Raw genomic sequence first — 11,649 nt, 5'->3', positions numbered from 1 at the left:
GAAAATGTGCATTAACTGTGACTTGTACTAAATAACGATTATCCAGTGAAGCAAATTTACTCAAGACCATCTGGTGTGTGCCATGTCTGGCCACAGTGCTGGGAGAGCCCTGGGCGGTGCCAGCCCCCCATGGCTTTGTGTAAACATTCTTGATGTTCGCAGCTCTTGGCAAATGGAGTCTCATCCATATGCAACCCATGATGGATGCTGCTACAGGAAATGCAGGATTAAAATCGTCCTTGTGTATACCTGTGTGAATCTTTTTTCTTTCACCTGAAATTTAAAATACAGCATAATCTCCAAATAAAATGTATGACTAGTTGAAGGAGCAACTTCATATAATCTTACCATTATATATTACATAGGTGGTTTTCCCGTGTAGTGTTTTTATCTAACGAATACTGCCCTCTAAACAGCCTTATCTCACAATGTGTGTAAGAGTTGCCATGATTAAGCTGGCAACTCCAAGTGCAAGACATTTGCCCCCTGAACAGCGGGTTTGGGGAATGGACCGCAGTCCCAGTAGAAAATCTGCGTATAACTTTTGACTCCTCCCAAACTTAATGGCCTGCCCTTGACAAGAGCCTACTGATAACATAGTTGATGAACACTTTTTATAGGTATTATGTACTATAAGTTGGAGAAAAGATTAAGAAAATCATAAGGATGAGAAAATACATTCACAGAACTGCTGTATGGACACCCTAAGTTTACATCCTCTGTTTACTAGAAAATCTGAGCGTCAGTGGGCCTGCTCAGTTCAAACCCATGTCATTCAAGGGCCACCTCTATGGTTTTGATATGTAGGATTTTTATTCATTGGAAAAAAATAGCTGACGAGTAATTTTTTTTTAAGATTTATGCATACAAGAGCTGGGGTACAGGCCAGAGGTGGGGTGTGTGTGAGGATTCGCCAAAGACCGTGGGGAACAGAACGGGCAGACTGACTGAAGTACACTGTTGAGTGGAGCAGTGGGCAAGTCAGGAGAGGTCTGCTACACCTGACGAGTGATTTTAAACTTTAGTTACCACGTAAAAGCCTCGGTAACTCACCTGTTGCTTAAGGTACAATCCATGGTGGCATTCTCAGTTTTAAGATAAATTACTGTTGATAAATTACTACTTTAAAGATGAATTCTACAGGGCCTCCCTGCTGGTGCAGTGCGTTAAGCGCAGCGCTGTGAAGCTGTCCGCAGCCTCTGCAGTGCAGTTTTCGATTCCTGGCCCGCCAGGGAGATTCCCACCTGGCATGGCAGACCTCTCCTGTCTCGCCTGCTGCTCCCCTCATCAGTGTATTTCAGTCAATCTGCCTGTTCTGTTCCCCACTCTGTCTCTGGTGAATCCTCTCACCGCCCACATTTCTGGCCTGTACCCCAGCTCTTGTATGCATAAATAAATACTAAAAAAAAAATGATGAATTCTACCTTTTAGATCCTGTCTTTGTTATTTATTAAATTCACTGAGAAATTAGGTAGGGAAGCCAGAATGAGTGTTTAATTCTTCAGCTTGGCTTGGATGGAGTGTACAATCAGATACAGCTTTCGTAAGACATCACTTTATGTCACTTAAAAAAGTTGTATTTTTTAAAAAATATTTATGCATACAAGTGGGGGGTGGAACTCATGCTGCAGTGGCTGCGAATAGCTTCATAGATTGCATCTTAACCCCTTGCGCCACCAGGGAGGCCCAAGTTCTATCATCTTTGCAGAATTTTTCTGTTAAAACTTGAGAGTCAATCTTAAATGTTGAGATATTTTCCCCATCCAGTCAGTCCTCTCTTTAGGATTGAATATCAGATATTCAGTATTTGCCAACCATAATCTCATAATGAGCCTCATGTCTTACTCTGTGCACACTGTCACAGTGAGTGAGAGGCATGTGGTTGCCTGGGGAAGAATGGCCTGTTAGGGCTTTCTAGAAAAACGAGAAATCTTGCTAGGGAGAAATTTGAGAAGTATGAATCAGGAAGCGCCTCCATTCACAGGTGACTTTCAACCACATCCCTTTTCACCGTTCTCATTCCCGACCCAGACTTCCTGCACAGTCGTCTGCTATAGACTATCTCAGGCTATCTCAGGCACGCCCGGGCGTGTTTTGCTAATTCTCAGCCCACCGAGGAGAGTTGGGCCATAGGACACCCGGTCTTGTCTCCGTAACGCCGCCGCAGGGACCGGGCCGTGGGGCTGGCGCGGGGCTGGCGCGGCGCCCTTCACCTTCCACAGCCCGGGGCTCGCGAGGCGCCGGGGGTGGCCGGCGGGGGTCCGCGGGGGAGCGGCCTCTCCACAGAGCGGAGGCGGCGCGGGCGGCTCAGACCAGATCCACACACCGGGTCCCCTGCGGCCCGTGATACTGGGGTGCGGGCGGCCTTCGTCGCGTTCCCGGGGCGCAGGTTACCACGGGCCCCCAGGTGTCTGAGGGGGTGGGGGACGGGCTAAGACCCGGCCCCGGGGGCCCCGGCGCCCCGGCTCGGGCGACCCCGGCGGGGCGGGGCGGGGGTCTCGCGGGCGCGGCGAGGTGTCGCGAGAGCGGGCGGCGGGGCGACGCGGGGCGACGCGGGGCGACGCGGGGCGACGCGGGGCGACGCGGGGCGACGCGGGGCGACGCGGGGCGACGCGGGGCGACGCGGGGCGCGGGCCGGCGGTTTGGCTGGGCTCGCTGGGTCGGGCAGGGCGCGGGCGCGGGGTCGCCCCGCCGCTCCGGGCAGCCCCTATGGCCGGTGGAGGGTGACGCTGCCCGCCGCGACGTTGTCGGGGCGCGGAGGAAACGCCCATGAAGCCCTCGGCGGCCTTCCTCGCCGCGGGGCGCCAGGTGAGCGCCGCGCCCCGGCCGGGGCCGTTTCGGCCTCAAACGGGCCCGCGTGAGGCGCCGCGGGGGAGCGGGGCGGCCCGCCGGGCCCCGCAGCCTCACCAGCACCTGGGGTGCCCCAGGGGCGGGCCCCGGGCCCCGCTTTCCGTCTCGGGCCATTCGGGCCGCTCTTCCCGCGCCACCTCGCCTCCCTCCCGGCACCCCGCGGCTGGGAACTCGCAGAAGTTGGCACCTCCGCCCGCGGGGCTTGCATGGAGTGGGGTGCAGCGAGTGAATGGGGTCCGTGGGTTCCGCTGAGGAAAGCTTGACTGGAGTCTCCCGGTCGGCAGCTCGCCGCGCCTTCACTGAGGCCAAAGGCGACTGCGTGGACGCGGGCGGGCAGGGCTGCGGGGAGGGCTGCGTTTCCAAGGACGGGTTTGCTAGGAACGCGGAGGCGCCCGCGCACACGCAGGCGGGCGGGGAGCTGCGGATTTGCGGGAGCACGGGGTACCCTTATTGGTGGTCCTTGGGGGGACGCCTTCCTTTATGGAATCTGTAGCTTCTAAGGTCCAGCTGGCTTCAGCTGTGAGGACTGGTCCGTGTCCCCACTCCGCTCTGTGCCTCAGGGATTTTCCACAGCCAGCTTAACCCCGGGTGCATCTTTCGACCCCACCTTAGCTGCTGGCCTTGTGACGCTTCCATCTAAATTCTCTGCTCCCAGCCGCCATCACCAGGTGGACCTGAGGCTGTCAGAGGCCGGGCTGCTCCCAGGCTGGCTGTCTCTGCTGCGTCCCCACTCCTTGGCGCTCAGGAAATATTTGTGGAAGGAGAGACTGACTTACCAAGGAGAGAAACTCGTCTTGTGACCTGGGAGTCCTTGGCTCCCAACTCCACTTGCTGTATTTAGTGGCAAGTAACTGTCATGCGTTCCTCATCATTATTTACGAAGCTCATGTTTTAGAAGGCAGTAATCACCTCGTTGGACCCCTGGTGAACTTGATAGTCTTAAAGATAGAATTCTTTTAAACATTTATTTAGCAGAGTTTTATTTTTCAAAATATACAGCGGGTGAGGCCTGGGGCTGCACCCTCGCTGGCAGCTGGGACTCCCCATCCTTGGTGTTCTTGGTGCAAGTGGCTTGAGCTCTGAGCCTTGGCCTTGAATCCAGTTGAGTGAGCCCTTTGGGAGGCACTCCTGGGGCAGGACTTCCTACCAGGGAGCCACCAGCCTCCATTCTCCCTGACCCAACAGCTGGCTTGGGAGCTGCAAGCTGGGGACATCCCTCCAGAATTTGTCACATGTGGCTTTGTCAAAGAAGACTAGGTCTTGAGTTGGTCCCAACTTTTCCTTTGCACCACATCTTTTTGGCCTCACCCCCGAATTTGTGCACTAGGCCTTTGTCATTCCTGACTGACTTTCTGGCCTCTTTCTTCTTACTGTCCTTGGGTGGCATCGAGAAGTTGGGAGAGCGGAAGCTACCAAGCAGCCCCGCTGTGATGTGGAACAAAAAGGAAGGAAAATAGAATTTGTAAGGGAACACTTTCAGTTCTTTATTCATCGCTGAGGACAATACCACCAGTTGAAATGTGTTGTGTGACCTTAGTTAACTTGGTTAACTGAAGCTTGCTCTGTGCCTGATTCTCTGAAGTGTTTCATCTACATGGCTCTAAGGACATAAGTGCTGTTAGTGCCATTTTACAGGCGAAGAGACTAAGGCTCAGAGACAGTAAGTTACTTGTTCAAGGCTTCAAGCCACTAAGTGGCGGATTCTGGATTCACACTGAGGTCTGCCTGACCTCACCATACTAGAACTTCAAAATGGCATCTGCTGAAAAGGAGTAGTTAATGGTCTTCTTGTAGGTAGGAAAGGGCAAATGCGCGTGTGATAAGCATGCCTTTCCAGAGCTGCAGTATGTAAGGAAGACATTTAAAATATATATGTTAAAAAAATAGTTATTTTTATATAGAAGAACTGGGGTATGGGCCAGAGGTCCAGGGGGTGAGAGGACCCATCAGAGAGAGTGGGGAGCAGAGCAGGCGGATCAACTGAAACGCACTGCTGAGGGGAGCAGCGGGGAGACAGGAGAGGTCAGGGGCACCATGTGGGTCACCTCCCTGGCCAGGATCAAACTCATGCTGCAGTGGCTGATGATAGCTTGATAGTGCTAAGTCTCTGCGCCACCAGGGACGCCCTGTAAGGATGACATTCTTGATCAACAATGAAAAGGAAAATTGAAACGTGGCAAAAGTCTTGATAGTGCCTCCCTACTGAATAGATGGGGGTTACTGCATTCTTTCTTTTATGTACATTTGAAGATGTTCCTTACAAAATTTGGTTTTATATGGCATCTTGAATTTGAAGCTGAAGAATACTAGACTGTCGGGCCTCCCCTGGTGGTGCAGGTGATTGAGCACAGCTCTGCGAAGCTGTCCATAGCCTCTGCAGCACCAGTTTGATCCTGGCAGGTCAGCGAGGGTCCCACATGGTGCAGCAGACCTCTCCTGTCTCGCCCGCTGCTCCCCTCAGCAGTGTATTTCAATCAGTCTGCCTGTTCTGTTCCCCACTCTGTCTCTGGTGAATCCTCTCACCCTCCCCCGCATCTGGCCTATACCCTGGTTCTTGCATAAATAAATAAATAAATCTTAAAAAAAAAAAAAGAATACTTGACTGTCCTTGGTCACAAGAGTGTGCATAGATGGGTAAGATATTATGAAAACTATGTTTTAAAAATAGTCATTTTGGGCCCCCCTGGTGGCACGGGGGTTAAAGACAGTGCTGTCAAGCTGTCGCCAGCCACTGCAGCACAAGTTCGATCCCTGGCCAGCCACGGAGCAACCCACATGGCGCAGCAGACCTCTCTTGCCTCACCTGCTGCTCCCCTCAGCAGTGTGTTTCAGTTGATTCGCCTGCTCTACTCCCCACTCTCTGTGGTGAGTGCTCTCACCCCCCGCACTTCTGGCTTACACCCCAGTTCTTGCATGCATAAATAAATAAATCTTTTTTTAAAAATAGTCATTTCATGTTTTCCTTATTTGAGAACTGCTGGGGCAAGGCATCAATTTGTACAAGGAGAGAGTTAACAGAAATGGGTTAGCCAAGAAAGGCTTGAGAAACAATCCCACTTTTAAGAGTGTGGGCGGGGGGGCCTCCCTGGTGGTGCAAGGGGTTAAGTCTCAGCACTATCAAGCTATCGCCAGCCACTCTGGCATGAGTTCGATCCCCGCCAGGGAGCTGACCCACATGCCGCAACAGACCTTTCCTGCCTCGCCCACTGCTCCCCTCAGCAGTGTGTTTCAGTCAGTCTGCCTGTTCTGTTCCCCACTCTGTCTTTGGTGAATCTTCTCACCTTCCACATCTCTAGCCTGTACCCCAGTTCTTGTATGCATAAATAAATAAATTTTTAAAAATATTTTAAAAAAAAGATTGTGTATGTGGTGTAACTGTAGAAGCAGAGCACATGGTTGGTTTTAACTAGTTTAAATATATGTGGGTTTGATGCTGTGTTATTGGCAGTGAATAAAACCTAGAATTGTCAGCAAAGGAAGACATCGTTATTTGGGAAATACCCTTTAGCTGATAAATGTAATTGGTTCGTTTTATTTTGATATTAAACCACTTTTATGTTCAGAACACCGGGTCGGAGGCTGAGATTTCCACTATTGAGAAGCAGCGGAAGGAGCTGCAGCTGCTCGTCGGGGAGCTGAGAGAGCGGGACAAAGAGCTGAACGACATGGTGGCCGTGCACCAGAGGCAGCTGCTCTCCTGGGAGGGGGACCGGCAGAAAGTGCTGACTTTGGAAGAACGTTGCAGCAAATTGGAAGGTCAGCCACGTGCTCAGGAGGCTGGGTCAGACTGTGAGCGTGCTGTGAATGGCAGCCACCACCTTCTCTGTGGCAGTCTGTAAGACAGGGCTTTGGGATCATCCACGTCAAACACAAGGCATTTAAAGTAGGGCAGTTGCAGCAGCGTGGAGGGAACTGGAGAGGGTGATCTCTAAGCAGAATAAGTCAGGAGAAAGGCAAATACCAAATGACTGCACTGTTAGGTGGGTTATCATGAGCAGAGCAACGGAACAAATAAAAACAAACCCTCGGAATCTGATGGCAGAACTGAAACTTCCAGAAGTCAAGGGTCAGAAGAGTTCAAGGTGGGGAGGGGACCCAGTGGATTATGGTGGGGCTGTGTGGTGGGCATGGGGTGAGAGCATGCATCGGCTGAGGTGTGAGCCTCTGCCTCTGAAACACGGTGTTGTAAATCGAGGGTTTGTTTTTTTTTTTTAAAGATTTGTTTATTTATGCATACAAGAACTGGGGTACAGGCCAGAGGTGGGGGGGTGAGAGGATTCACCTGAGACAGAGTAGGGAACAGAACAGGCAGATTGACTGAAATACACTGCTGAGGGGAGCAGCGGGCGAGACAGGAGGGGTCTGCTGCACTGTGTGGGTAGTTCCCTGGCCGGGGATCAAACTCATGCTGCAGTGGCTGCAGTCAGCTTCATAGATTGTGTCTTAATCCCTTGCACCACCAGGGAGGCCCCAACCAAGGTTTTTTTTTTTAAGATTTATTTTTATTTATGCATATAAGAACTGGGGTGTAGGCCAGAGGTGCGAGGGATGAGAGGACTCACCAGAGACAGTGGGGAGCTGAACAGGTGGATCCACTGAGCTACACTGCTGAGGAGAGCAGCAGGCGAGACAGGAGAGGTCTGTTGCACCCTCTGGGTCAGCTCCCCAGCCAGTGGTTTATAAAAAAATAAGTTATTGCCAGCCAACTGCGACGTGAGTTCGATCCCTGGCCAGAGAGCTGACCCACAAGGCACTCCCTACTTTGTCTCTGGTGAATCTTCTCCCCCCCCACACACCTCTGTCCCACATTCCAGTTCTTCTATGTGTAAAAAAATAAAAATCTTAAAAATAAATAAAATAAGGTGCACCTGAAATGCTTAAAAAAAAAAAAAAAAGGCAGAAAAAGTACTTAAATGCTGAGAGTGCACACTGGGTTGGGCATCAGGAGCATGGAGTGTCAGGACTGCACCTGAAAGAAAGTCATCTGGAGCTAGACTATGAAGAAAGGTGCCCAGGAACAGCCCTTTCTCTTGAACTGAGTCCCAGATCTTTAACTTTGAACTTCACCTTAAGGTGGTGACCTTTTTAAACTATAGCAATCGGGGCCTCCCTGGTGGCGCAGCGGTTGAGCACTGGGTTGCAAAGCTGTCCGCGGCCTCTACGGTGCCGGTTCGATCCCTGGCTGCTCCCCGGCCACAGGAGGAGGGTCCTACATGGTGCGCAGACCTCTCCTGCCGCCCGCTGCTCCCCTCAGCAGTGTACTTCGGTCCTTCTGCCTGCTCTGCTCCTCGCTCTGGCTCTGGTGAATTCTCTCACCCTCCCACCCTTCTGTACCCAGTGCATGTATAAACAAAACAAACAAACAAATAAATAAAAACATGCCTCTATTAAAAAAAATTAAATTATAGCAATCTCAGAAATGGCTTGCAAGTATTTCCCTAGCGCCCTTTTCCTTTTTAATCATGAGTTTTGAGTCATGCATTTGCAGCTTCAGCTCTGACCACAGACAAGTTCCTTCCCTCAGGTGAACTACATAAAAGAACTGAAATCATCAGGTCACTCACAAAGAAGGTAAAAACCCTTGAATCTAATCAAATGGAGTGCCAGACGGCCCTGCAGAAGACTCAGCTACAGCTTCAGGAAATGGTCCAAAAGGCAACCCATTCTTCTCTGCTCTCCGAAGATCTGGAGGTGGGTGTTCAGTTTTGGATAAGCTTCACCTGCCCAGACGCTGCTTGCGTTTTGGCTATTGAAAAATTAGATGTGTTTCCGTGAAAAAAAATGCCTGTGTGTGCGCGCGGAAGTATGTCATCCACCCATTAGCAGGCACTGGTGTTCCCATGCTGGGGCAGCTGCCCAGCACTGGCAATGAAGCTTCCTTACAATCCCCTGCCCCTCACACTGGCTGTGGTAGCATCCTCTGTTTTAGTAACAATGGTTTGTTCTAGAAAGTCTTCCTCAGAGCCTAGGATCAGTATATCGAGTTTTGGTAGCTTCAAATTATGCTGTCGAAATGCCTGTCTTACATGCTGTGATAAATATCTACATGCTAGGTAGATATTTGGGAATAAAATCTGTAACCGATTTTTCAGTTCTAACCGGTCACTCATCAGATGTTTTCTGAGCTCACACTTTATTGGGGGCACGAGGAGAGCCAGCTGATTTGTTTGTTTCACCCTTTGATTTCTTGTTTCCTAATGATACTCAGTAGAGATCTTGGTAATAGAATGAACCTTAATAATTCAAAGTAATAGTGTAGATTTTATTTTACTCCTTTTTTATTTTTTTTTAAGATTTATTTATTTTTTATACAAGAGCTGGGGTACAGGCCAGAGGTGAGGGAGGGTGAGAGGATTCACCAGAGACAGAGTGGGGAGCAGAACAGGCAGACAACAGAAATACACTGCTGAGGGGAGCAGCGGGCAAGACAGGAGAGGTCTGCTGCGCCATGTGGGAGTCTCGCCAGCTGGCTGGGATCGAATCCTCACTGCAGAGGCTGCAGACAGCTTCACAGTGCTGTGCTCAACCCGCTGCGCCACCGGGGAGGCCCTTTACTCCTTTTTTAAAGATCACTGCTGTATAAAATAAGTAAGAACTATTCTAGAATCGATTGGTATGTTGAATTTTTAAAATGGAAGTGTACTGGTCAGCTTGGGCTGTCCTAACAAAATACCATAGGCCGGGGCTTCAACAACACAAGTTTCTCTCCTCACGCTTCTGGAGGCTGGAAGTTGGAGATGGGGTGCCAGGGTGTCTGGTGAGGGCTGTCCACAGCCACCCCATTGGCTGTGTGTGTCCTCGCGCAGCGAGGAGAGAGCAGGCGAGCTCCCTAGTGTCTTTGTCATGAGGGCCCACATCATGACCACACGTAAACCTGATTGTTCCTCAGAGGCCTCCCTTCCAAATGCGGCCACGCGGGAGGTGAGGGTTTCAACATGCGGTTCAGTCTGTAGCAGGAAGAGATCTTTTTTTAAAAAAAATAAACTTTTTTAGAGCAGTTTTAGATTAACAGCAAAATTGAGTGGAAAGTACGGAGATTTCCCAGTAACTCTGCCTCGTGCGTGCACACAGCCTCCCCCTCTGCCCGCCGCTACCATCTCCCCCCCATACACACTGCCATGGTGGGGCCATGCCCTCCACTGGTCCACGCTGCCACTCAGCTGCAGTCCAGAGTGCGCGAGGCTCGCTCGGGCTGGCGTGCCCTGTGTGAGCCAAAGTGGCGTGACCCCTCCGTTGTCGCATCTGAGGCGCAGCTGAGTCACCCTACGGTGCTCACGCCATCATCCTCCCCTCCCAGCAGCCCCGAGGAATCCGGGGGGTCATAGGTTTCTCAAATTGGCTTCTTGTCCCTTAGTAACGGGCACTCAGATTTCCTCCAGTTTTCTTTTTTATTTTCTTTTTATTTTTTTTTAAAGATTTATTTATTTTTTTTTTTATACAAGCACTGGGTACAGTCAGAAGCGCGGGAGGGTGAGAGGATTCACCAGAGCCAGAGCGGGGAACAGAACAGGCAGGCTGATGAAATACACTGCTGAGGAGAGCAGCGGGCGGCAGGAGAGGTCTGCTCGCCTTGTGGGACCCTCACTGGCGGCCAGGGATCAAACCAGTGCTGCAGAGGCTGCGGGCAGCTTCGCAACCCAGCACTCAACCGCTGCGCCACCAGGGAGGCCCACAGTTTTCTTTTTTAAAAGAAGATGCTCTTGGCAGCAAGCCCTCTGCCCACCTGTGACTATGCAGGTGCTTCTTTTCACCAACTCTCTCCCACTGCAGGGCAGCAGCTTTCTGGCTGCCATGACCTATACCGCGCTGGGACTTCTCCTCACTGACCTCCCTCAGCGGAGGCAGCTTTCCTCAAGGCCACCCGCCTGCATCCATGCAGGCCTCTCAGCAAACCTGTCCCTTTCCGGCAGCTCTTCCTGCCCGCTAGTGTCTATGCAAGTGTCCTTTATTCTTCTGTCCCTTTCCCTAATAAACCTGCTCTTTAAATATTAAAAAAAAAAAAAAAATAGGGCCTCCCCGGTGGCTCAGCGGGTTGAGCCCTCTGCAGCACGGGTTTGAGTCCCGGCCAGCCAAGGAGAGTCCCACATGGTGCAGCAGACCTCTCCTGTCTTGCCCACTGCTCCCCTCAGCAGTGTATTTCAGTAGATCTGCCTGTTCTGTTCCCGCTCTGTCTCTGGTGAATCCTCTCACCCTCCTGCGCATCTGGCCTGTACCTGGTTCTTGTATAAAAATAAATAAATCTTAAAAAAACAAAGGGGGCCTCCCCGGTGGCGCAGCAGTTGAGTGCTGGGTTGCGAAGCTGCCCACAGCCTCTGCAGTGCCAGTTCGATCCCTGGTCACCAGGTGAGGTCCCACATGGCGCGGAGACCTCTCCTGCTGCGCTCACTGCTCCCCTCAGCAGTGTATTTCATCAGTCTGCCTGTTCTGTTCCCCGCTCTGGCTCTGGTGAATTCTCTTACCCTCCCGTGCTTCTGACTGTACCCAGTGCTTATATAAATAAATAAATCTTTAAAAAAAAAAAAAAAGTCCAGAAAGAAACATTCAATTTAAAAAAAAAAAAAAAACCTGATAAAAATTAAAAACAACGTGATAAGTAAAAAACACCCTTTCAACATGGGGGTTTTTTTGTTTTTTTTTTTTTTTTTTGTTTTTTCAATGCACAGAGGTTCTCTAATGCTATTGTATTTCAGCAAAGGGTATCTCTTACTACTCTGGTTTTCATTCATTTTCTTCTTTCTTGACAACCTCAAATTACACATGAAAGGCATAAGGAAATAGACATGATTACAAGCTAATCTA

General features: G+C 50.7%; 1 protein-coding gene across 1 annotated transcript in view; it reads left to right on the top strand.

Moving 5' to 3' along the window:
• Positions 1–2,769: 2,769 nt before the first annotated feature.
• Positions 2,770–11,649, top strand: part of CCDC62 (coiled-coil domain containing 62) — a gene marked incomplete at both ends in the record, with an annotated part of 29,028 nt that continues 20,148 nt past the window's right edge. The window contains 3 exons of the mRNA XM_084253172.1: positions 2,770–2,808; positions 6,414–6,606; positions 8,375–8,541. Coding sequence (XP_084109298.1) covers positions 2,770–2,808; positions 6,414–6,606; positions 8,375–8,541 — 399 coding nt within the window. The remainder of the gene's footprint in view (positions 2,809–6,413; positions 6,607–8,374; positions 8,542–11,649) is intronic.

This window comes from Talpa europaea, assembly GCF_964194135.1.
Source record: "Talpa europaea genome assembly, chromosome: 14".
NCBI classification, from domain to species: domain Eukaryota; kingdom Metazoa; phylum Chordata; class Mammalia; order Eulipotyphla; family Talpidae; genus Talpa; species Talpa europaea.
The sequence above is the reverse complement of the archived record's forward strand: the minus strand, read 5'-3'. Positions and strand labels throughout refer to the sequence as shown.